General features: G+C 33.3%; 2 protein-coding genes across 2 annotated transcripts; one reads left to right on the forward strand and one right to left on the reverse strand.

Annotated features, from left to right (window-relative positions):
- Positions 1–1,633: 1,633 nt before the first annotated feature.
- Positions 1,634–26,421, reverse strand: LOC133187917 (uncharacterized). The gene is made up of 8 exons (XM_061323313.1): positions 26,374–26,421; positions 6,745–6,819; positions 6,565–6,627; positions 5,566–5,682; positions 3,578–3,622; positions 3,333–3,438; positions 2,906–3,020; positions 1,634–2,071 (listed from the first exon to the last, which is right to left on the reverse strand). Exons 1-8 carry the CDS (start codon positions 26,387–26,389, stop codon positions 1,772–1,774), a joined length of 837 nt encoding a protein of 278 aa, XP_061179297.1. The 5' UTR covers positions 26,390–26,421; the 3' UTR covers positions 1,634–1,771.
- Positions 8,068–20,990, forward strand: LOC133187569 (uncharacterized). The gene is made up of 9 exons (XM_061322981.1): positions 8,068–8,273; positions 10,726–10,931; positions 11,206–11,302; positions 13,543–13,723; positions 14,969–15,054; positions 16,114–16,907; positions 18,096–18,235; positions 18,886–19,073; positions 20,098–20,990. Exons 1-9 carry the CDS (start codon positions 8,108–8,110, stop codon positions 20,892–20,894), a joined length of 2,655 nt encoding a protein of 884 aa, XP_061178965.1. The 5' UTR covers positions 8,068–8,107; the 3' UTR covers positions 20,895–20,990.
- Positions 26,422–27,629: the final 1,208 nt, after the last annotated feature.

The raw sequence follows: 27,629 nt of genomic DNA on the forward strand, positions 1-27,629 counted from the left end.
TTATTCGGCACATCCTTTTTATAAGATGACATTCACTAGGATGAAAACCATGTATCGAAGATTGAGTTATATGAAAAATTTTAAAAATGTCCCGAATTCACAGTGCAGTGAGGTTTTTTTTTATGTTTTGATATTCTGGCATCACAAAGTGCACGTTTATAAGAATTAATTTTCAAAAAAATCATTACATTTCATATATGGTTTACTATGCGAGAAATGTTTATGCTCTATTTTGTACATTAATTTTTTCTTTTAAATAATTATTTATAGAAATAATAGAAGACTTGAACATTTTCATGAACGTCAATCATTTGTGTAAGGGTTTTTGTTTCTGAGAGTCAATGGCGAAAAATTAGCATGTTGACAATTTTAATGTCTACTCTTTGTTTCTTTGTTGGGATGCATCTTTTCAAAGCAAGTTTTTCAAGACTGATCTTGAGCCCATTAAGTGTAAAGTATAAACTATACTTGATTGCTCTGTTTTTCTTCACTTCACGAAATATATTGAAGAAATAAATGTTTGGAATTCATGATAGTAACACTTACTTTAACCCAAACAGATGCATATTTCAATCTTACCCGTTCTTTCTGGATACAAAATGCTAGGATTCACTCCCCGTTTTTCCAATCACGCCTCTTTCTCGCTGTATTTTTCTCAATAAATTATGTATGTTGATTCATTCAAAATACATGTATATAACAACTTAAATAAGAGGTTTATCAGAAAATTTAAAAAAAATATTATATACTGTACATGTACATGTATAAGCAGATATTTTAATGAGGATTCAATTTGGCATTTTTAGCGAGGTTGTTGGGATTGGTAAAATTAACAAAAAAATATCGCTAACAATTTATTCCGCGTTAGAGTTTACCGTTATTATTCTATGCATCATAAAATCGCTAAAATTATTTCTCGCTAAAATAAATACTGATTTTTAAGGACAAATCGCTAAATTTGCATCTCGCTAAAATTTCCATCAATACGGTATTCAGCAATTCTAGCTGTCTCAAAATCTATTTTCTTCTCCGAACTACTTTCTAACATATATATATATATATATATATATATATATATATATATATATATATATATATATATATATATATATATATATATATATATATGCGTCTGCCTCTTTCTCTTCTTTCGCTTTCTTAAAGAAATCAGAGCCGTTCGTTCGATCCCAGCAGGTGTCTAGGCATTTTTACCACTACGCTCTTCTTTCGAATCCAATATTACAGCTTAGGTGTGACATACGTTATTGCTTACGATGGCAGACTTTCTAGACATTATTTTTCGTTTACACTCAGCTCAGAATGATTAAAGAGAACGCCAGGCAAACAGTTTGACCTCAGAAAAACTGCCCTTTGCCACCTGAGAAAGTAACTTAATTATATCTATCTTAGAAAGATCAACTTCATATTATAAACAAATTTGAAAGACCGTAAATCAGCATTAAATGTCGCAAATAACAAACGAGAAGACAGTTACTCCCTAAATTATGTAACATGTCTTGAGTTCCATTTAAACAAATGGCATGAAACTTCACACATCGATGAAATAAATGTCTTTACATATGAAAATGTATTTATGTTAAATTTTTGTAAAAATAATATGATGAAAAGAAACAAAAACATTTTGTACATAGATATCCCCTACTTATACATTGACAACTTATACATATTAAATGAATATGTTTATCATGATTCCAAAAAGTTGAAGACAAAACTGGAGTTCAAAGTTTGATTGGTAGTTTGTGAAGTTTCTTCATTGTATTTTTTCGAGCACAAAGTATTCATCTGCTCGGGATGATTCACATAATTTTTCGTTATCAGCCATGGATCTATTATCTTTTGGATGTTTATTATTTCCATCATACTCCACAGTCACGGTGCCGTACCCATCAGATGGTGTTGATACTGAGGCTCCTGGTCTGGTGTGATCGTAGTACTCAATTCTGTCCACTCTGTTTGTTTCATTCAAGTGGTTGTAAACACCATCATTGGTTCCAGGAGCATCCCAATTCCTCCTGATGGGAGCTACTTGAGATACTTTTACAGACTTTTGCTGAAATATTAAGAAGATAAAACAAGTATATAAATTTGTTTTTATATACTGGTATACAAGAAATACTTATTTTCTGTTTAAGTATTAATGTAGATTTTCTTAAAGACTCTACGTAATAATTTAAGGGTTTATGCTATGTGGTTTAATGCAACTTCTGATTTTAGTATACTTACGTCTTTCATTCATTTTAAATGGAAATAAGGTATGTCTAATTTCAGCATAGTAATTTCAACATCTAAATTCCACATTTACTAAATTGCCTTTTGAAAGAATGCATCATCTGCAGTATCTGATTTTAGTCTCCGTGCAGCTTTATTGTTAAAGTTACTTTTTTGGCTTTGGGCCTAGATATTGCTATTTTTAGTTAATGTTTATCAGTAACTCTACAAAACGTGACCAAATATCAATTTTTGACATTTGCACCATCTTAATTATAATTTATAAGAAAATGTCAATTCTAAAACCTAACATACACTGTATATACTTTATTTTTAAATATATTTTTCATCGGAGTATCCGAGTTTAGATGTGAACCAAAATTGTAGAATATACAGCAAGAAATAATATTTGAGCAACAAAAATAACTCTATAACAATTTATATCATTTTCTTAGTACATATTTTTAATGATCCTCATAAATTACATGTATTTTTTATTATATGGACATGATTTAGATTGGTTCATCATAACTCCTAATTAAATCCGCTCGGGTCAAATATATATTAACAGTCAAGGATCTACATGCTCAATATTTGACTGATTTGAGGAAAGTTTGACTCTGTTTGTGTGTCTCTCTAAGTGTGTCTGTGTGTGTGTGTTTGTGGTTAATCTTACGTCGTTTATTTCGCTGTACATGCCCTTCGTGTTGTCTTCCTCTCCAGATTTTTCGTTTACACACATGATCTCTGCCTGGTATGCCGGGGTTTGTAAAGCTTTTGAGACAGGACTTCTGAAAGAAAAATCAAATTAATACAAGAATGATCTCTTTCTGTAAACTGTAAAGAGATGTATCCGATGAAAACATCAGATATTGTAATCATCATCATTGTTTAACATTTTAAGAACTAGATAAATTTTATATTTAAAACTTTAACTTCAACCTTTTTTTCAATTTTTTTTTTCAATTTTAATTTTAAAACTCTTTTGTTAACTATTATACGAGATTCTCAATCAGAATATGAGATTAGCTTGTTTCACAATCAGAATCCGAAATATATTTGTTTCATTAAGAAGGTTTGATTTCGTCACTTAGTATTTGAACCTTATTTGTTTTTTCTTGTAGTGAAACATAAAGACAAAGATTGTAACAAGGGATCCAAATAAAGTTCCTCCAATAGTCGCTCCAGCTATACTTCCAGACGAGCAGTCTGCAATATTTATTATCGTGTTTCATTTGAAATAATTAAAGGACTTTCATCTAACAGTATAAGATAGGTTTGAAAATACAGATAGTAAAATTACAAAGAAATTGAAATTCGAAATAAATAATAAAGGATACAGGTGAACCTTTAATTGTCTGTTTCTCCATGCCTTTCAACGCTGATTCATGATCTAAAAGATACACCGAGTCAGTAAAATTTAACAGGAGACATGCACTAAGAATGAAGCATTTAAAGGCTTTAATTTGTCGACGAATTAAACTACATATATATACAGTGTATATAATTAGTTTTTGAGATTTATATAAATACACAAAAAATAACATACTGACCTTAAACGTGTTGGCAGATACATTCTATCGTGAAGTCAAAAGTTGACATGTTTTTCATTTCAAAGTCTAAGGCCATTATTTTTACACTGAATTGTCTTTTTTCGTTTACCCGAACAAATCATGACAAGGAGCAAATAGTGGTTGTGATCAGTCGAGAGGGGATGTCTACTCCTCCTTGGCACCTGATCCCACCTCTATTTTAGAAGATTGTGTTGACTCTGCTCACAATTCGTATTTTTGAATGATTTTGAGCATGATCTCCGTTCGTTATCTTTGGTATTGCCCTTAATTAACGCGTTATATGCAATTTGCCTTAAATTAACAATGAATAAAATAAGAAAAGAATATCACCAATAACTGATGTTTGGCCTTTAATTAACGCAAACTCTGCAATTACTTTAACTTTAAGCTAAATAAAAATATGTCGAAGAAAATGTTTTCCATTGGGCGGATTTTTTTTTCAAAAGGGTGAAAATGTGTGGAAAAAAAACAAAAGAGAAGGAACCAGTTTTATCTTATTTGCAATTATTTAAAAAAAAAAAATAGGCATTGTACATGAAATACGTGAATGATTAAAGTTAAATGATTCATTATGAAATACTATTTCATTGTTAATTCTATCCTTAAAAATATAAAACACATGAAATGCAAGATAAAAGAAAACAAAACTGCGGACTGTAGGGTAGAGTCTACTTTAAGAGTAAAATTATCCAATCATAAGTATTTTTACTAATGTTTGTTTCGGTCAGCTTGATGTTATCCATTTTTCTTCTTTAAAAGCAACTTAGAAATAATAAGAGATTATTCTTATTTGTACTTTCAAAAGCTGCAAAATAATTCTGCTCAAATGAGAGAAATGATATCTAGAAAACCCGCCTGAATAAGATGCATCCCTTTTCCGGTAATCTGTCATATTAAACAAACATTGTAAAATTGGAAATTCATACTCAGTTCCTGTGTATGTTTACAATACAGAATGTGAAGTCTGCTCTGAGAAATCAATGTTCCAGGTATATCAGGGATATATATATATATATATATATATATATATATATATATATATATATATATATATATATATATATATATATATATATATATACATGTATATAAAGCACTAAAAATGACCAACGACACGAGCAGTAATAATTGTCAAATTTTCTGGACGACCTGTCCCTTCCTCAGGACAAAGAAAAAAGTTAACACGTCATAAAAACAAAGGAAATAGAGAAACAAAAACAACTAGCACTACTACTGAACTACCAAACACTAAATATTTACAGTGTTACATGTTTAATTTGAAGTTTATAAACAGTTGTGAACAAAGAAATCCGTAGCGCTATGATTTGCGTCCGGTCTCTCGGGTGTACTCTGGTGAAGACACCCGATAGACCGGACGCAATTCATGTGCTCTGGTGAAGACACCCGATAGACCGGACGCAATTCATAGAAATTCAAGTGATGTAAGGGACTTCTATTATTTACATCGAATAAGGGAACACCAAAGAACACGGATTCTAAACATGTAAGTTCTAGAGAACGAAGTCTGCTCATTATACACTGCATAACATATAAATCTATACATATATTACAGCTCTTCTTCTTCGTTAAATTTCTCTAACAATAAGAAAAAAATGATTTTTAAATTTGAAATTTGCTCTTGCATATACACTCTGTGGATTTAAAAAAAATCTTTAGCCAAAGACCAAAAATCGGATGCTTTTTTTTTAAAGAAAAAAGGAAGTAGATCTATACAGAAATATCCAGGCTCACACACACACACCTTGAACACAAGTGTTTGTTGAAGTGGGTTCAGTCACCGGTTCCTGAGTAACATCATTGTTACATTTAGTTGTACACAAAGGACGATTACTCGAACATTCAGCACAAATATTAGGATCTGTAAATGTAAATAATTTATTCCATTTAATTTTTTTTTTCTTGGCCAAAAATAATACATGTATTTTAATGAAGCTGAAATGCATTTTTAAAATGTACCTTAATTTAAAAAATAAAAAATGTTTTCTTTAAGGGTTGTTTTGTTGTAATGGGTACAATTTACACCTCTGAGGGAAAAAATGAATTATCAGCTATAAACTTTCAAATAAGATTCTTTATTGTGAAATGATATTAAATTGTTTTAGGACCAGAAAATAAGATGAATTCACGTTTCTACCATTAGGTATATGAAGTACAACTCTAGGGATGAAAAATGCCATATTGATAATGGTATCTAAGAGTTAAAGCAGTTAGTAAATCTAAGTGAAAAAAAAATTATCACAATGTTAATTTCTTGCAGTTATGAGAGTTATGAGAGAAAGAGATAAGCAAATGACTTTTTAATTCTCTATATTTAATACAATTTGGTCACATTGCGGGGTAAGCCAATTTTGAATATCATTGTTGTACTTGTCTATTTGACTATAATACCAATTACTGATAGAAAGTATATGTTTGTACATGTAGATATGACAAGTCATTATATAGTAATTTTGTTCTTTTTTCCACATTTTCACAATGATTCGGTAATATTATCGGCATCAACGGATTTTATTTTAAGGCTTTGTTTTTCAGAATTCAGACTATTCCGATCTTTGAATCTGAAAACATTTCAAACTGTAAATTCGAATACTTTTGAAACTAAAATTGTATTTGCGTGAAGAAGAAAAAAAAACTTCTTATATTTGTGTACCATGCTTTTCCTCATTATAAATCTCTATTTGTTTATATACTAAGCTTTGAATATTGAATATGTTCTTTGACGCAACTTTCTTCCTCTTACCTTTAAGGTTAAATGGGATACAATCGTTACATTTGTACTTGCCATTCCCTTTTGGAGAACAACCTGCAGTTAGATAAAGTATAAACACAAAATTTTCATTAGAAATATAACGTAAGCATTACTAACCTACTTTAGAAAAAAATGTTTTAATATTATTTTGATACTTTTATTTAGTCTTACCGGTGCAGTTGAGTAATTGTGACCCATGATTAGAGGACTTTGTCAAAACAAAGCACCCACACACAAGAAGGCAAACTACAAACAAAAACAACAGATTTTATACTCCTTGTACATGAAAATAACTGGTAAGTTAATACAAATACATAAAACTGAATATCATATTACTGCGTGACATTAATGAACAAGGTATTAAAATGTTAATAATTGAAAAAAGATAATTTTCAGTATTTAAAAACGAAATTAGGAAAGATGTCGTGTAGAAAAAACATCACGTCAAGGACGGTTACTAAGTAAAATAAAGGGCACTACTTAAGAAAACTACATTTTTTCCAATTCAACTCTAGATAAGGATAAAAACACTGCTCGTTAAATTAAAAAAAATCACACAAATATACACACACACACACAACTATATATATATAATTTTTTATATATATATATATATATATATATATATATATATATATATATATATATATATATATATATATATATATATATATATATATATATATATATATAAGAAATAAGATATCATTTTTAAACATCTATCGGGATATAAATACAGGTTGGTCACGAGATCAAATTCCATAAAGCCCGAAGGGCTTTATGGTAAATTTGATCTCGTACCAACCCGTATTTATATCCGATAGATGTTTTAATATGATACCTTATTACTTATATTTACATTTGTGACTTATTTATATTATTTGTTAGCCTGATTATAACCCTAAACGCGTGAAATGTTTTATTTTTTCAAACTCAACGGCACAAGCTTGATCTATTGATTGCGCGTCGACCCTTTACGACGTCACTGAGAAATTACGTCGAACGTTTATGACGCGAGGAACCCATGTTTATACTGATATAGATACACATTGCATTTAAATAGTGTTATACAAGTAATAGCTTTTCAAAAAACTTGCCTGACTAATCAATCAATATCTATGGAACGTATATGCAAGAGAGGTGCTAAATGTTTCCGTCATCAAGGAGCGACATAGTTGCGATACTTCATTACACAAGATGTACAATTGACTTTCTTAAATGTCATAACCAAATACTACAGATTAAGGTGTTTCGCTTCTGACGAATTTGAATACACCGCGCAACTCGAACTGCCGGAAATTGGTCTGAATGTCGTTTTAATAAAGAATTCAGTATGACAGAAAAATAATAGTTTATTTTAAGTAATTATAATAATTATCCGTAGAAAGTAACATAATATTGATCTTTGTGCCAGAAGAAAACATATAATAACTATTTTATATTTCGCGGAAAATTAAGACATGTGAGACGGATTACGATAATGTAAGTAAAAAGCAGACGAGAAGTAACGTTCGGCGCGTAAACTTTGGTTAAGATGGTGAAACCAAAGTACAGACGCCATGGGTTCGTTTCGAAAACGAAGAAGGAGAGATATGAAAAAGTATCTGCAGGGCAATTGACCCGATGGATTAGGGGAGCTATTCTTAGAGACCACAATTACTCCGCCAGTGCAACTCCTGTTAACATTGATCATGATCAAGGTTTGTATACATACGTGTATCATATCTAAAAAAAAAACCAGTTTGCACATCTGCATCTATGTTAGATCTATCTTAGAAATATTAAAGGAAGGCACATGATGTCCATTACAGTGCGCCGTTCTAGTCCTTATAACATTTTAAGTCATAGGCCTATATCTTAATTTTTTTTATAGTTTAACCTACATGTAATAAATATATATAAATATATATTTTTTTAATTTACTTTTGCTGTTCATTGCTGTGGTTCAAAGATTATAAAATGTTAAAGCTTGATGAAATAATATACTCATTTGATCCCTTCACATTGTGATGGAAAGTTACATTACAAAACAGATTGACACAAATTATGCAAAAATGTATGAAAGGTGAAATCTCGTAATATTTATCACAATACTGAGATGCAGTTCCAGTGTATCATGATACATAGCGGATGATTAATGTTTTGTAGCTGAATATGGAATTTATTTCACTAGTGGGATAGGATTTTTTTTTATATTTTCACAAGTGTCTTTGAAAACACAAATGAAAATCTATTTTTAAAAAAAAATCCTGTCTCATGATTGAAATAAATTCCATATACAACTACAAAACATTGAATTTTCTGTTGTTACATTTTCTTTGATTTTCCCTTTACCTTTATTCATTAATTGTTTGTATTTTCGTAACACAGTGTGAATAGGCTGTGTCATCACGTATGTGTGGTTGAGATGTCATAGCAAATAAGAGATTGAAAACAAATAAAATGGATTTCAACAACATATTTGGAGAAACTTTGGAAATCTCTATCAGCAAAGGTGGATACAGGGCCAGCCCCCCCCCCCCCCCTTTTGAATTTTTTGTATGTAGAACTTTTATGTCCATTATCCTAAAATCAAGGAAAAAACATCTCTTATTTGTAAGAATTCATCAGCTTCCAGGCCCCCACCAGGGCTTTGCCCTAGACCCACTGGGGGTCAATGCAGTCCCCCATACCCCCTGCCTTCTACTGCGCCCCGCTGTTATGCAATTCCTGGATCCGCCACTGATCAGGATGGTTTATTTATCTTATAACAGGTCCAGGACTAAAAATAATTACTTTTTTTTTCACTGGCCAATCAGGCTATCGCTTAAATTTTTACTGGTCAATTTTTTAACTCAGCAGTCTAGTACTTTCACTGTCACATTGGGCCAGTAAATTTTAAAAAGACTGGCCCAAAACCATAATAATAGAAATAAATTGTTTATATTGTGTTACTTCTTAGTAAAATGGAACAAAACAGCAGAACTTGGATGCACAACCCTGTCAAGTTAACTATCCCAACACCATGAATGCATGAATTTTGTTATGCATATATGCACATGCTAAATACAGGTAACTCTCGATACCTCGAAGTCCCCGGGACTGAGGAAAAACTTCGAGAGATCAAGAGTTCGAGTTTTCAAGAGTCAGGAATTTTCCGGGTTTGTTGACAGGTTTTAAAATTAGTCTTACCGGATGTAATGATTTTTATGCAGTGCTAACCTTTTACACGAGGTTTTTAAAAAACGATATTTTTTTCGTAATTTAGACGAATATTTCATTAAACTGAGTAACGCAAAAAATGTGTATCATAATTTCATGTATATTTATTTATTCTTTGTAATACGGACATCATACTACGCATTCGTTACATGAAAACGACATTTTACAGCGTCGTACATACATGTAGCATTGACTACTCCAAACATGATCATTGAACGCAGTTCTGTAAGTATTTGTCAAATAATAGTCGTCATACTGACAATGAGGCTGTTTCTGCTTTTTCATATTTCGTTTAACTTTGACACTGACTCGAAATAAGAATTAAATTAGTGTTTCGTCTTTTAATCAATTACGACTTTTCACTGACATTGGGTCTGTAAATTATCGTAAGACAGACGATGATAATTATTTTAATAGCATATAGGTAAAATATGATTAATTATAAATCAATTATAACCTTGCAGCATAAGTGTCACCTAAATAAACATCCCATTCCTCGAGACCCGCGTCTTCTGCATGGGACCATTTAAATGCCCAGGTAAAGGTGTTAATTATGTAACCCTGGGGTACACATAGCCACTTCGAGGTATCGAGGGTAAATTCTAATAGAATATGCATAGCGGGACTGCATTTTGACTTCGAGGGATCAAGGGTTTCGAGAGATCAGGAGTTCGAGAAATCAAGAGTAAATTTGCTTAGTTATATAGGGGGAAAATTCGGGACCGGTGACTCACTTCGAGCGATCAAGAACTTCGAGAGATCGAAGTTCGAGCCATCAAGAGTTACCTGTAGCATATACTTACCTCTTAAATGTCAAAAATATGCTGTATATCGGCACTATGAACTGTTGTAAGTGTATCAAAAGTAGTCAACTTGTCAGCATGTGTAGATAGTAAAGAACGTTATGTGTATCCTGGTGATAATTTTTATTTATTCATTCTTTATTAATAGAATTGCCAAATTTAAATATACTGGAAAGAGAGGAGGTGGTGGATGGGGGAGAAGTGACTACATCTGAGGATTGGAAGGAGGGAAGGAGAGTGGTAGAACTTGGAGTGTTAGCTGAGGGCTTGCGGGGATGTTGTAAATGTGGCTTACCATTGCAACTTTCACACACAATTTCTGTACTGACACATGGTTTAGCTTCTTTGTTAAAGGTATAAACTCATAAATTTATGTCCAGTTAGTTAGAAAACAACTTTGAAAGCTTGAAAGGTTTTTTTTCATGGATTTTTCTCAATGTAAAATAGGCATTATTCCATGTCCTTATTAAAAGTTTTGAAAGGTTTTACAATATTTTTTTTTATCATATTTGAAATAATGCATATTGAAATTCTTTTTTTCCCCAGCATTTGATATTCATTAACGGCGAATGAATTTATTACAGTGACCTGTAACTGGGGATTCATTGGTTTTACATTCACATTTCAGGTCTGTTGCAGCAATACAAAGTGTAATCATATTAACCATGTAAAAACGGGGAAAAAACATGGAAAAGTGTGGGATGTAAATACAAAACTATCAGCAGGTGAGAAGTTTCACTTACACATCCCCTACATCAGATACACATATATTAATTTTTGTCAGGTCACAAGAGCCTAATTAAATTTTAGCTCATTTTTGTACGTATAGGTTTTTCCCCATTGTTCAAAGATTTCATAAGTGCCACTTGTTTTGCATGAACTTGAAAGAATTTATATATATATATACACATGTATATATAATGTTTAGTTCAGAATAAAAACTTGTTGAGAAGCCATTTTTAACTTATTGAAGCCAGAGGCTCATTTGAGCTTTCTGATCTAAGTTTTTCCATTTATCTGTCTGTCTGTTAACTTTACAAAATTATACCCCTGCTCCAAAGGAGAGGGGGGTAAACTGTTTTACCCTTGTGTTTTTAGCACACTCTTTGTTATCCCCTCGCGCAGCTAGTTGCGGAGAGGATATAGCATCGCTACTGTGCATATATGTGTGTGTTTGTGTGTGTGTTAGTGTGTCCGTTACAGCTTGTTGGCAAGATTTAAGGAGAACCTTTGTACTATCAAATCTCAGCTTCCACATACTTATGTGGGATTGTGAAAGGACGAATCCTATTCATTTTCAAGTTAATCAGTGAAATATTTCTTTAAATATTGCGTACCTTCAAGCCCTGAAATTTTATGTACGACTTGACAATACTCACTTCCTGTTAATCAAACTGGTAAATTCGGATCGCTTCGATAGACTCGCTTCAGTAAGTTCTACTATGTATTTGCATATTTATATTGTCATATTATTGTGCGTATCTTGAGACAATCTGTCTGAATTAAAAGTGTCGTCTCTGACACTGAGTAATTGAAATAATTTGATGAACGTTGCAGTTTCATTATTAAATTTCCACATGTGTCTGTTTACAATATAGAATTTATCCTTATTTCTTCTGAAAGCTATAAAGACATTTCGCAAGTTTCATTGACCTCTCAACACTGACATATTGTTATTTTTCATTACGAAAAAATATTGCTTCCACAGGTATTCTCAGATTTTATGCATATTGCATAGGTAAATTACTGAAACTTAGAGCATACGTGATATGTTTCTGCTAGGAATAAGGGAAACTGCCCAATTACGTATGCATGTTATGCCCCCACCTCTCCCCACTAATATGATATGCACTTTTAATTTTTGTTAAAAATGGATCCCCCATCCCCCCCCCCCCCCCTCCACAAGATAATATCAACTTTGACTTTTGTTAAAAAATTAATTAGTGTTGCAATACATTTTATGTACTTTACCTTATTGTAAACTTTATATAGTAATAGTGGGTGCCCTTGATAACTAGGTGATTGTATCTTTCTTAACATCCCTCTTGAGAATTATTCTCTCGTATGGAGACATTACCATTACTGGTGAAGTTCCTCTGTGAGGGGATGCTCCACTTAGCGGTGCTCTTGTTTTCGCATGCCATATGGTAAGATTCATTTTTATACGAATCAGATGTCTACTTCCTGTTTATCCATGCGTCTGTCCATACCAAATTTCTGTCGCAACTGAACTTGTGTATATACAGTAAAACTCAGTTATAGCAAAGTCCAAGGGACCTGTGAAATTACTTCGCTATATCCATAATTCGTTATATCTGTATTACGAATTTGTTAAAGTATATATATTGAATTTGCAATTCATTATAAAAATTCATTATAAAAGATGTAATTTTTATTATTTTTAATCTCTACGGGACACAAAATCAGTTTGCTATACCTGTAAATTCGTTATATCAGAGTTTGTTATAGCTGTAATATTTTCTTAGGATTTGTTAGGAATTTTGCTGGGGATTCCAAAAAACTTCACTATATCGGTAAATTCTCTATATCTGTGTTTCTACATGAGAACATATATTTACATCAGAGCAGGGGTATTACTAGTGAGCATTGGCTCACAGACTTCTTGTTTAGATTTGTTCTCTGAACCACTGGACTTAACAGATTTTACATAATGCAATAGTACATGGAAAAAATCTTTAAAAATTAAAAATCATCTTCTCTGTAGAAGAGCAAAGCCATATAACGGTATTAATCATATTGATATTGAATCATCCCAATGTTATGTAGATCAATTTAAGTTTGGTAGCCATTACCCCTTGGGGGTTTGAGTACAGTATGGATCTTTTTTTTTTTATTTCCTGGGAATACAGAGAAAAATGAGACTTGGGTGAGTGTTGTGGTTCAAGAGCCTCTTGTTTTAATTAGATTGATATTTTTTTTTTCATTTTTGAATTTGTATTTACAGCAATGGTACATGTTGGCATTGGTGTAACTCAAGTTAACAGTCTCCTTTCTGAGCTGAATATACCACCTGTTAGTCATGCCATGCTAGACAATAGACAGAAAGAGATCGGCAGAGCTGTCCAAGATGTTGCTGCAGAGTCTATGTCTAATGCTTTGCAGAAGGAACTGGGAATGATGAATGAGTGTGTATACAATATAAATTCAGTTTAAAATCTCACTTTTTAGCTCAACTGAGCCAAAGGCTCAATTGAGCTTTTCTGATCAAAGGGTGTCCAGCAACCATGTGTAGTGGTCATCTGTTAACTTCTCACATTTTCGACTTCTCCACACAAACCAATTTCGACCGTACTTGCCACAAAGCATCTTTGGGTAAAGGGATTCAAGTTTGTGCAAATGAAAGGTCAGGATTCAAGTTTGTTCAAATGAAGAGTCATGTTTTCTTTAAAAGGGAGATAATTAATAATTAGAGAAAATTTAATGTTATGTTTTAAAAGTCTTCTTTAAGAACCACTTGGCCAGGAAAGAGGAAATTTATGTGAAAGCTAGCTTCATTACATAGTGTAAAAATCATGACCCCCCAGGACTAGGGTTTTTACAAAAGGTGATCAAATTTTATTCAAGAATATATAGGAAAAATGGTTGTTTTTTTTTAAATTAGGTTGAGACTACAATAGCGGATTAGAGTTTTATAAAGGAGTACATAAGATAGAGTTGCAAGATCACACTAAATCCTATAAATTACTAACACATATCTAAGATGTGAAGAGTAGATTTTTAAAAAAAAAATTATTAGCACTGGGGTTAGAGTTGAGCCAAAATCAGAGCAGTCAAATTTTACATAATGCATGTGTAAAGGAAAAAAAAACCAGCAGGACCATGTTGATCATATTTATATTGAAGCATCCCAATGTTGTGTTGATTAAACTTTGAATAAATCATATAACTCCTTTAGTCTACATTTTGGTCCACCGCATGGAGTCAAAATATTTATAAAAAATTTAATTTTGGTTGTAACGCATTATTTGATTGGATAAAAAATTTTAGTTTTTATGGTATAACCTGTGTTGCCTACGTCACAATGACTTAATGTACGTCAAAAACGTATCAATCCGCTTGGTGTTACTTTTAAAATATGTGCAATTCGAAGGCATTTCTGAAGGAGAAATTGTCTTATTGATTTAAAAAATCAAATTATAAGGAGTGAATTTAATAGCTACATATACTGGTATAACTTGGGTTGGAACAGTTTATGACTTTTTATATACTGCTTCGCAGTTACTAGATATACTTATAAATGTTAGTTTTAGTCATCTACTGCATAATTAGTGCTGATAAATATGCAGATTGTTATGCATATTAGGGAGGTGTTCTAAAGGAGACAGGTTCACAGGCTAATAACTGATGTCTGTTATTTAACTATCTTTCAGAGAGATGAATGAAAAGGGACTAGTTGTTGCTGTAGATGCTGGATGGCAAAAACGGGGAAGTGGAAAGACATATGATAGTTTGTCAGGTAAAAATAGACAAATTTTAGGAAAATGAAACAAATATTAATGCATAGAGTGATTTATTTTGGCCTGCGTCCCCCATGAATTATGCATTAATTTTGCTCAGGACATAATTCCAATAAATATGTATGCAAACAGATGCAGTAAAGAATGGGTGGAGTTAACGCCCTTTGGATCTTTTTGCAATTCCTCTACCAAGCTGTAAATGAAGTGAATCCAAAATATATTGCAAGCAATAGAAAGAGTTACGTATACATGGTTATATTAGGTAGAACATTTGTACAAAAGCAAGGCCTTTTGCCATGAATCAAAATTGAAGCAACGATACATTAGTGTCGTCTTCCGGAATTTGGCATGTACCCGGAGTGGTTTTTAGGTCACGTAATCAAATTTATAGGAGGTGGGGCTATCGATCGGCATCATTGTTGACATCTCTCTCTCCCTCTCTAGAAATTCGAATATGTGTATGGCATATTGCAGCAATGTCAATATGACCCTGATTATCTATTGATTATCTATTGATATTCAAGAAATCTTCAGGCACCATGCCTTCGATATTTATTTAGTTTACCTCAAAAAGAGTGTTTTAAATCCACACCTGTACCATGAATACACGGTTAAGATATCGGGGATTTATATGATAGAAAGAAAGAAACATTTTATGAAAAAGATACATGTATCCCAAAGTTCAACTGTACATTGAAATTTTAAAATATTCTTCCAAAGAACAGCCATTAGTAGTCATGTATAGATACAAGCATGCTCAGGTAAAGCATATTCAATTTTGTTTGAACTATGGCCCCAAGGGGGTAAGATGGAGCCACAAAAAGGGATATAATTTTTACATGGGAATTTATAGGAAAAAACTCATTAAGGAAGAGCCTTAATGAGTCAAATCAATATGCAAGCACTCTCATTAGCAATATTAGGTGAATTTTATTCAGAGGAATAAAGAAAGGAAAAACTTTTGTATAGATTATCTTCTAAAGTGTGATAACCCATTGGCATTGTTTTGAAATTGGGTGTTAAATTTTTCTTTTACTTCAAAATATGTACTTTTTTAGGTCATTGTTCCATGGTTGGCCCTCTCTCTGGCAAAGTATTGTCATATTCTGTGAGGTCAAAGAATTGCAGAGTATGCAGTGTAGCTGAAACAACCAACAAGAATCCAGCAGCCCATGAGTGCTCAAAGAACTGGGAGGGAAGTTCAAAGGCCATGGAGGCAGATATGGTTATTGAGATGGTAGAAGATTTACAGAAAAGTGAAGGAATAACCATTGACGGAATCATAGGAGATGAGGATACCACCACAATAGCAAGATTAAAAACTAATGTCAATGCTAATATCAAGAAGTTGTCTGATAAAAATCATCTGAAGAAACTGTTTACAAACTCTTTGTTTACCTTGAAGAAAGAACATTCATCTCTAACTTTGTCTGTTATAAAGTATATTCAAAAGTGCTTCAGTTACTCCATAGCACAGGGAAAAGGAAATGCTCTTCAAATCCAAGAAGACCTCTCATCAATACCATACCACATCTTTGGAGATCACGAACACTGCTCCGCACGGTGGTGCAAGTTCATCGACAACCCTAACCTGCGCTACAAGTCTCTTCCACATGGAAAACCGCTCAAAGATAGGTTCCTTCAGGATGATCTCAAAGAAGTTTTCAGTTCATATGCAAGTCATTCTGATCGTCTTTCATGTTTAGGAAGCACGCAATCAAATGAGAGTTTTAACAGAATGGTGTCTGCAAAAGCCCCAAAGACCCATCATTACAGCTCCTCTTCAAGCCTCAGATATAGAGTTGCTGCGTGTGTAGCTCAGAAAAATGAAGGTCACAGATATCTTATAAAGGTATGTTAATTTTTAGCTCAAGTGAGCTTTTCTGATCACCCGTTGTCCGTCATCCGTCTCTCCGTCCATCTGTAAACTTTTCATGTTTTCAACTTCTTCTCAAGAACCACTGGGCCAATTTTAACCAAACTTGGTACAAAGCATCCTTGGGTGAAGAAGAGCTTAAATTGTTAAAATGAAGGGCCAAGTTCTCTTCAAAGGGGAGATAATCAAGAAAATACAAAAATTGGGTGGGGTCATTAAAAAATCTTCTTCTCAAGAACCACTGGGCCAGAAAAGCTGAAACTTATGTGGAAGCATCCTGGGGTAGTGTAAATTCTAAATTGTTCAAATCATGACCCCCGGGGTAGGGCACGTCCACAATAGGGAATCCAAGTTTTACATTGAAATATATAGTAAAAATCTTTAAAAATCTTCTTCTCAAGAACCACTATGCCATAAAGGCTGAAACTTATTTGGAAGCATTCTGGGGTAGTGTAGATTCTAGATTGTTCAAATCATGACCCCTGGGGGTAGGGCTGGGCCACAATAGGGAATCCAAGTTTTACATTGAAATATATAGTAAAAATCTTTAAATATCTTCTTCTCAAGATCCACTGGGCCAGAAAGGCTGAAACTTATTTGGAAGCATTCTGGGGTAGTGTAGATTCTAAATTGTTGAAATCATGACACCTGGGGGGTAGGGCGGGGCCACAATAGGGAATCCAAGATTTACATTGAAATATGTAGTAAAAATCTTTAAATATCTTCTTCTCAAGATCCACTGGGCCAGAAAAGCTGAAACTTATTTGGAAGCATTCTGGGGTAGTGTAGATTCTAAATTGTTCAAATCATGACCCCTTGGGGTAGGGTGGGGCCACAATAAGTACTACAAAGGGGGGGAATCAAGTGAAAAACAGCAAGGCCAATGGTAAAAAAAGGAGCGAGTTTAGTCCCAAGTTAGAGCTTGGGGCGGGGCCAAAGTAGCCGTAGTAAAGGTGACCATCAAGGCCCATGATCCATTTGTTTTATAATGTATGTTGTTTGCATTACATATATTCCTAACAATATTTCTACTGTGTGTACTTTTGTTATGTGAGAATATTAATCTCTTAGATTTTAAAATTCTGCAAATTTTAATCAAAAGCAGATTAATGAATGTATTGCATATTTAGTTGTACATAATGGATTCTTATATCCTTATTAAAGGTGAACAAGAAATTAGGCCTCTCTCCTGGCTACTATACTCGAAGACAGTGCATTCTGAGGGATCTCCAAAGAAAACGACAGAAGGCCATTTCAATGACACAGAAATTTAAAAGGAGAAGGAGAGAATTGAAAGCCAAGAGGTACTAGACTAAGTATACTTTTATTGTCATTTGTCAGAGTGCAACAAAACTCTTGTCTAACTGAAAAGTGAAAACCAACCAAGGACAAGTGGATGTCCCTGCTGATAAGTATATATTTAAAGTGAGAATTGAAAAAACTCTTGAATCTTACTAAGATCTATTGTTTTCTGAATCACCAAAGATTTATGCTTGTTATAAATAGTGAGTCTCTTCTGGTTGCAAATTGTCATAAAAAGTTTGATATAAGTATAAAATTAATGAAGAGGACATTTTCTGGAATGAATCAACCAGTGGTTTGATAAATATTTTTTTCCAATTCATTTGGAGGTATATTTTTCACTATATTGTTGAATATCTATTTTATATTGGAAAAGTGAGTCATATGGGACAAGCAAAATCTTCATTGAGATGAATGGTTATGCTTCATATTTATTTGCTTTGCCAAGTGGTCACTGAAATTTCTTTCACCCTGTAATGTACAAAATTGTGGTTTAGAATAGCTTGAAACGTTCTATCAGAACTGTGCAACCAGTCTTTACTAAGTAAATTTTTGTTATTGGCTGTACATCAGGTGAGTGTTTATTTTGCTAGGCCTCTTGTAAGACCTCAATTTGGAATTATTTGTTTTACAATATACAACTTCTTTACAGAATTCAAAGTCTTTCTACAAAAGAGACAAGGGAAGGCGTCAGTTATTTGACAGGATGTGATCTCCACCATGCCTCGGACATTGATGAAATTCCAGCTCCAAAAACAATTCCAAAGTATGATCATCTTCCTTCAAGTCAGTTGTTAAATGCTGAAGAGATCTATTTCGACTTGGAAACTACTGGACTCGGTAAGAACCTAAATGAGTTTTGAATGTCTAGTCAATGCTGATGGTTATGGCACTCTTCCAGTATTTCTTCTATATGCATGTCGAAGGAATAAACCCAGCATTTTGTAAACAGCAAGAAAATTTCTAATCTGTTTGTCACAAAAACCACCAAGAAGTGTTTATCACAAGATATGGGAATCACGATCAAGTAAACAATTCTATAAAAGAAGGATCTATCATGTTTTGCGGTTGAATATGATTGAATATGATATTCTATCTCCGAGCCTTAGCAGCAAAACTCCATGACAACACTTTCAGTCATAAACAATTGTGATATCACACCCATGTAATCTCAAAATTTATTTCCTGATTGATATCCACCAGATGTATGGGAAGCATATGCAAAAGGAATGTATGAAAACATGATTAATTTCGAAGATTTGAGACACTCATATGACCTTTTGTAATTGGTCCCTGTCCACTGTCTGCCATGTGTAAACTAATAAACATTTTTAACTTCCTGAAAACTATATGGCTCCCCCCCCCCCACCCCCCACCCCCAATGTTTGGTATAAAGCATCTTCAGAGTAAAGAGGAATTTAAATGTTATGACTCTTGCACCTCAGAGGCCTGTGGGTGGGACAAAAACCAATGAAACTAAATGCACATAATTTATACAGAGGTAATATATGTTTTTCAAAAATTATATATTTTCTGTTGCTAATATTGAATAAAAGCAAATGCATATTTTGAAATGGCATAAAAGAAGTTTTTAAACCTCTATGATTCTGGTATTGGTAGTTGAGCATGTTTTATATCGTTCTTTCAAAACTTTACTTTTCCTAATCTGACAACACTGAATTAAAAGAAAATGCATACTCTGAAAGAGTTCAAGCATTTTCGACAGGAGTTAAGGCTTGGGGAAGAGGGGCACTAGTATTTCATTGTTTCAAAATTTTTGAAATAGTGCATATATCAATGGATTTGTTTGGATATTTTATGTTTTGAATTTCAAAAACTTGAATATACTTGTTTTTATTTTCAGCAAGGGATTCTCATATTGTGCAGTTATCTGCAGTTAGAAATGATGAGGTATTCAACAAGTACATCATTCCAAAAAAACCAATGACATCAAAAGCTACAGAAATAACTGGAATACAAGTAGTCAACAATAAAATGTACCACAATCATGAGGAAGTTGAGACAGTCAGCATTAAAGATGCTCTGATCCAGTTTATGGACTTCATGAAGATGTCGGGTCCAGATGTTGTTCTAGTTGGGCATAACTCTAAAGTGTTTGACCTTCCTGTGCTCTTCAACATTTTGAGTAAACTAAACATTTTGGAGACATTTTCATCTGCAGTCACTGGCTTCATTGATACAATTCCTCTTTTCAAAATGTCACATCCAAACCTTTCGTCATACTCGCAGTTACACCTCTTTGCAGAAATTCTACAAGACAAATACAGTGCGCATGACTCATTACAGGATGTCATAGCCTTGAAGAGATTGGTCGATCATACAGGACCCTCCCATGAAGTCAAAGTTGCTGCATCCTTCACCTTGAACTCTGCCGTTGCCGTGTTTCATCACAAGAACACAACAAAGCATCTAATGAGTACACTAAGGCCTTTATTGGACCAAAAGGTAATTTTGAATGGAATGGGAAATAAGATTGCCGGCAGTGGACTCTCCTTATCCCACTTACAACTTGCATATCAGAGAAATGGTAGGGAGGGAGTGCAGGATGTGCTGTCAGAGATAGCTGATAATAGTGTGCGTGTGACAAAATCTAAAAAAATCATTGATTCTGTTGCAGATTATTTCAGGTCTGAGCAGTAATGCAGTTATTTGTTTGTGAATGTATGATGTTCTTTGTATGTTATTGTTTGTTTGTTTGTTTTACGTCCCTTTGAGAATTTTTCACTCAAATTGGAACCCCACAAGTTGTTGATGTCAGGATGCAAATATAGACCTGTACTCTGCTCTTGACACTATTTGAACTAGTGAGGGTTTTTTTTACGTCCCTTTGAAAATTTTTCACTCATGTTTGGACCAACCAGTTGTTGACCGATGGCTGCAAATATAGACCTGTATTCTGCACTTGAGGCCATTGGGCAATGAGGGATCTTTCTGTGGCAGCACCTACTGCAACATTAAACCTTAGTTTATACTGTCTCATCCAAAGGACTGGTCCTCACTTCCAAAAAAGTATACAGTCATAATAAGTTATTAAGAATAGATAAAGTAAAGAAGTAGGTGAGCCAATGCTCACTAGTAATACCCCCGCTCTGAGCACTGATGTGAATATACCCTCTGATGTGAATATACACAAGTTCAGCTATGGACAGACACAGGAATAAACAGGAAGTTGACACTGGATTCGTACAAAAATGAATCCCACCAAATGGCATGCCTAAACAAAGAGTGTGCTAAGATTTCAAACATCTCCGATGAGTAGTTGCTGAGAAAACTGTGACGAAAATTTGTTATGCATGGTATTGACAGACGCACAGATAAACAGGAAGTTGAAATTGGATTCGTACAAAATAAATCTTACTATATGGCATGCCTAAACAAAGTGAGTGTTAAAACTTCAAGTATCTGCTATAAGTGGTTGCTGAGAAAACTGCGACAAAAATTTGTTATGGACAGACAGACACACAAGGATAAAACAGTATATACTCCCTCTCCTTCGGACAGGGGTATAATTATGCAATGTACTGTTGTATATGAAACATGTTTCAATGTCTAGTGTTATTGGTAGTTTGTAGTTGAACAAAACATTTTCTTTCTATTCAAAATAAATCCAATTTAGAAACTGAATTGACAATGATTTATTGACCATACATGAGAATTTAAATTCTGTTCATTGATATTTATTGAAGAAAGCTATGTGCATAAATTGAAATATGCACAAATGAATATGAAAGGACATACTGCAAATGTATATTGTGCATGCACTATACTTGGTGGTGATTAATTTTTCAACAAGTCAAGCTAGGTTTGATTTTGGCACATTTCTGATTGTGTACCAATAAATATACACGTCATAAAGTTTGTGATGTTCTTGATATAGCGGAAGCAGCTTTCTGTCAAAGACGATAAAAAACCTTTATGTTTACAGTATACAGCAGTGCCATTAAATTTTTGTATGTTACATGTACCGGTAACAATTTGAAATACCGATAACTATCACAATGTCTGTAAACTTTTCACATTTTTGATTTCTTCTCAAGAACCACTGGACCAATTTCAACCAAACTTGCCACAAAGCATCCTTGGGGTAAGGGGATTTAAGTTTGTTCACAGGAGTGCCACGCCCTCTTTCAAGGGAAGATAATTAAGAATTTGGTAGCATCTTTAAAAAAATTTCTCAAGAACCACTGGGCAAGAGAAGATGAAACTTGTGTGAAAGCATCATTACATACTGTAGATTTAAGTTTTGTTAATCTGGGAAGTTTATATACTGTGAGACCAGCTTTGTAATATGAAAGATTAAAACCCAAAGAAGTAGAGTTTTCAGAATTTTTCCAAGAATGAAATTTAATAATCTGTATCCGGTCTTCTTGCAAATAAATATTCTGTCTTGAGAGGGCACGAAAATAATCTGACTCGATACCCCCCCCCCTCCCCCCCTCTTTCCCCCTCAATATCAAATATAGTCGTTCACTAATATATTTTAATGTCCCTTTTTTAAGAGAAAGAATGAGTTTTAATACAATCATACATTCATGCAAATGGAAAATTCATCAAAAATAACAGGCTAAATAATGTAGGAAGCAAATATAATCAATCCGAATTTCCTCTGTTCAAAATTTGAGGAAAATTCGGTCAGAGGAAATTCAAATGAAAATATCTTTTAAAGTAACTCATGTAGATATACAATATTTTACATTGTTTGAAAGCACTACAACTAAGAAATAATTAACTAGAAAAAAATTAACTTTTTAATTATTTCTAATTCATTTTCCAAGCTTATTTTACAAGCCCCCAAAAGGAAAAATAAGCGAATTTTTGCACAGGGGTGTGTGCATTTTTTTAAAGAATTAATTTTATCTTCGGTTGATTACCATCATTATTTCATCAATATTTATTTTCCTTATGACTACTTTTAAAAGATAACAAAAAGTCAAAATGATTTGAAAATATTTTTTAGGTTAAAGGGAATATTAAATACGTTGGACGCATTTTTGGTCTTTTTCTTTACTAAAATGAGAGATTTACCTCCCTTTGGCATAAACGCCTATAGCTTGTAAACCAAATCATATACATATGCATTTTTTTGGCTTAAAATAATTAATTATGTTTATTCTTACAATTAAAAAAGAAAAATTAAATTTTTAATTATTTTAGTTGTCAGAAGCCAAACACCTTAACGAATATCTAAGATATGCCACTATTTGGTCATTTATTAGTTAGCCCACGGGCTGACTAGTTACCTTGGGATGAAACTGCAAGTGCGCTAGCGTAGATTATAATCAAAGGCAGATCCAGCATCGACGCGCCGGGCGTGCCCCCCCCCCCCCCTTGTTTGAATTTTTTGTATGTAGAACTTACATGTTCATTATCCTAAAATCAAGGAAAAAACACCTCTTACTTGTAAGAATTCGACAGCTTCCGGGGGCTTCGCCCCCGAACCCCCATCAGGGCTTTGCCCTTGACCCACAGCCCCCCCAGACGCCCTGCCTTCTACTGCGCCCTCCCGTTATGAAATTCCTGGATCCGCCACTGATAATTCTGAGGAAAAAATAGTTAGATGATTCTTTTTAAAGAAATTCATATTACATGTACTCTCTTACTAATGGGCGCGCTTCTTCATGCACACTCCCTGGTCAGTGATGACGGCCTCTATTTATAAACTGGTCTGTTTTCCGTCGTTCTCGACGACGAAGTATATTATGAACAGTTTTAACTGAGAAAGTTGTCTTGAAGTGTTTGAGACAAAAATGCTTCAATGCTGCTTAGAAATCCAAGTAAATGACCTGTACACTTTATAACTAGCGCAAAACAAGATACTAATAGCCCCCCCCCCCCCCCCGGACAAAACTCACACGATGATGGTCTTACCATATACATGTATTATAAATGAGTTTAAAATACATCTTTATATACAGTTTTGAAATTGTTTAGTTTTTCTTTTCAATCGATTTCAGGACCTTTCTCATATTTATAATAACGTGCTTTTTTATGAAATGAAAACCAGTACAGATCATTATGTCTTCTTCATTTTGCCGATTCTTTACTTAGAACATTACGGGAGTGAAGCCCATTCCGCTACGGCTACTGACTACACTATTGTCACTGTATTAAAAGGAAACCCTTGTTCATCACAAAGCATGAAATAAGATGCTACTCGCGTCATGACTTTCTAAGCATTTTTAAAAACCTAACCTTGTAACGTACATTATTAATATATGTAATACTGAAAAAAAAGGCTAGGTGGAAAACAGACTGAATCAAGGAGGGATGTCCCATTTACTAGGTGGAGGGCCGGAGTTTGTTTATGATTAGACTAGTCCACTTATTGGATAAATAGTAAGAATAATCAGCAAATCCATTGCTTTAGTGTTGCCTGTCCATATACAATGTGTTCTCTAAAAAAATGAGATAAAATTTACTGTTAATAAAAAAAATCTGGAGCTTAAGAATCATGTTAAAAGAATAAACTTTATTTATTTCCATAAAAGTTATCACACCCATTCAATAGGACAACTCAAGAAAAAGGCGCGAAGATAATTTACATGTGACATTTGGTGCGAAATGATTGTGTCACCCCTTTCATAGAAGCCAAATGGACTGATCCAGTAGTTTAGAAACGCAGAAAAAATGTTACACGGACATGTCTGTACAAAGAATCGCAAAGAATAAACATGTGGATGCAAAAAAATTGAAGGAATTAAACACATCATCATTTTGCATCAGTTATGTGATTCTTTCTTCTGCACACTGTATTTGTTTAAATGCAGGTAACAAATTCCGATGTAAATCAGCTTGCACAAAATCTAGTTCATTAAGAATGATCGCTTAGTTTCGAATCCCTGAAATATTAATCCTTATACTGCCTGACGCACGTGGCGTCAGGCAATAAAGGAAAACATTTCCAAATGTATATATATATATATATATATATATATATATATATATATATATATATATATATATATATATATATATATAAAGAAAGAAAGATATAAAACGTTAGCGCGCTTTCATTTCAAATTCTTCAGACGTCTGAAGAATTTGAAATGAAAGCTCTAACGTTTTACTTCATATTCTTTTGTTATTTACATGTAAAACTGAGTAAGACGACAACCACAGGTTACATGAATACGTCGATACGCAGTACATGTGTGATCCAGAAAATCACATCTTAAAATTGTTTGCCTTTTTGGACAGAATTGGACAGTTTGTATGATGTATATGTAATCCATATTCGGATTATTTTCTAAACATTTGGTCTCTTTAGTACATTTGTTACGGTAATCAAAATTTTGTAGAGCTCGATCAGCATATAAACTTAGTCTAGTTCCAGTCTAAAGGATTTAAAGGTCTGGACACTTTTAAAATCATTAATGAAATACAGAAAATCTTTGCAAGGGGGAGGGGACTATTTAAGTTGAAAATTCCGGTACGATTAGTGTGGATTACATATGAATCTTGAGTATTTTACCGACAAAAACAATTGAAAATTATATGCTTGGAAATTTAAATAAATACATGTATGTTTTCTTAATTTCCTTGTCGGATGCATGTGATAGCTAACATACATTAATTATATTACATACGTTAATATTTCTGTTTTCTATCACTGCTATATTAAAAAAGTTAATCATTATTTTGGACTTTCTTCTTGTACACACAACTCTTACTATGCATAAAGATTTTCCTTATTTTACATCTCTATCGAAAATATGGATTGCTATATATGATATACATCAATTTTCTCCATTATTATGGTGGTTGTTAATAAAAGTATGAACAGGTTGGTTGGTTGTTTAAATTTCTCACTCATTTTGAGCCCTACCACATGCCGGTGGAGGGCTGCCAATTAAGACATGTACTCGGCACTTACGGCCTTGAGGAGAGAGGGATCTTTTTTCATGCGAACACCTACTGCGACACGGGATCTCGGTTTATACGGTCTCATCCGAAGGACCGGTCTCAATTAACGTCATACATTTGGAATTGATCCCGCGACGTAAGGATCAACTCCTTACTCGACGACTCTTGAGCAAACGCTCTTACCACTGCACCATGCGGGCGACAAAATATGAATAGAAACAAGTGGATAGAAATAAGTGAATATTTCAAGACTTACCAAATGCATTCTCCATTTCGGACTTGTTTTATCATTACAAGTTGTTTCCTTTTTTAAAAAACCATAACCGGCTTGAATGATGTGAAATACGTTACAAGCAGGAAGTCAACCACCTTAATGCTGTCCGCCTGTATCAGTTGTTTATTTATTGTTTATTGTTTATTTCAAACAATGAAAGAATGTTTATGAACAAAAATGAAATGCGGGATTTACATTTTCATAAACAAGTATTCAAACATCAGGTCACGCAGTGTGTGTCTTTTTTTCAATACTTTCATACTGGCTTTAGATTCCATACGTAACAAGCTTATTTTTTCAAGATAAATTTAAAAGTGCTATGGGTATGAATGGATGGTTGATTTTCTCACTGACCTCCAGAATATTTTTTTTAAGTTTGCTGCCGCATGAAAATATTATGCATTGGACGGGTTTTTTCATCATTATCACGCAAACTAAACTCAGTATTGTTGCTCAACTGAACAGGTCATAGCAGTGTGCTTAAATGAATAAAATGAATATATTTTAGGTCAGCAATGGCTACATTTGTATATGTAAAGAAATACAAGTGGCCTACATTTTAGCTTATGATGGTGGATTGTATGTAACAACAAACTACGATCTTGTATTTTAGAAACGGCTTGTTATGTCTCCCCTAAAATGTTTCACATAATTGACATTTTGCCTGCCAGTATATGTTAAGTTGTATTTGTGACAGAATTGTTCTGGACCATAGCTCTTCAAACAATGATTGGAGGCCCTGTTAACCGAGGTTTTGTTGTTATAAAGTGAGATTTTCCCCATAGTGAGAATTTTCCCGGAAGACTGACTAAACGTTTCTTCTCGGAAGACTTGGCTATATGGTATAGTGAGTCTTTTTAACGCACGATTAACTACATGATTTCCGGAAGACCGGTTATAATCTAGTGACTTGCTATCAGTGATTTGGGTAAAACATTGATTTTACTTGTGTTTGTTGACATATAACTGCTGTAATAATAAATTTTCTAAATATCCAGTCTATTCATACATTTATTTGCCTGATTTACTTTTTTAAAAAAAAATATATTGACAACGAAAAATATATCACATTATAATGAACATGTATTCTATACAATCACAAAGTGTTCATGCTCGGTCACGTTCTTATTATGTTATATATAAATAGAAAATCTGATATAGGTTTAATTATTACATGTATCATTATTATTATCATTATTAAAAAAAACATGAACCAAGATTATCAGTTCTTTATTTTT

This window comes from Saccostrea echinata, unplaced genomic scaffold, assembly GCF_033153115.1.
Source record: "Saccostrea echinata isolate AGI-Se365-2 ecotype Australia unplaced genomic scaffold, CSIRO_AGI_Sech_v1 ptg000015l, whole genome shotgun sequence".
Classification (NCBI taxonomy): domain Eukaryota; kingdom Metazoa; phylum Mollusca; class Bivalvia; order Ostreida; family Ostreidae; genus Saccostrea; species Saccostrea echinata.

Excerpts from the sequence above, each read along its gene's own strand:
- LOC133187569 (XM_061322981.1), top strand. The coding sequence starts at position 8,108 with ATGGTGAAACCAAAGTACAGACGCCATGGGTTCGTTTCGAAAACGAAG. Across the intron at positions 16,908-18,095 it reads GTCACAGATATCTTATAAAG|GTGAACAAGAAATTAGGCCT; the intron begins GTATGTTAATTT and ends TCCTTATTAAAG. Across the intron at positions 19,074-20,097 it reads CTTGGAAACTACTGGACTCG|CAAGGGATTCTCATATTGTG; the intron begins GTAAGAACCTAA and ends TTTTATTTTCAG.
- LOC133187917 (XM_061323313.1), bottom strand. Across the intron at positions 3,623-5,565 it reads AACAAACACTTGTGTTCAAG|ATCATGAATCAGCGTTGAAA; the intron begins GTGTGTGTGTGT and ends TGTATCTTTTAG. Across the intron at positions 3,439-3,577 it reads GGAGAAACAGACAATTAAAG|ACTGCTCGTCTGGAAGTATA; the intron begins GTTCACCTGTAT and ends TAAATATTGCAG.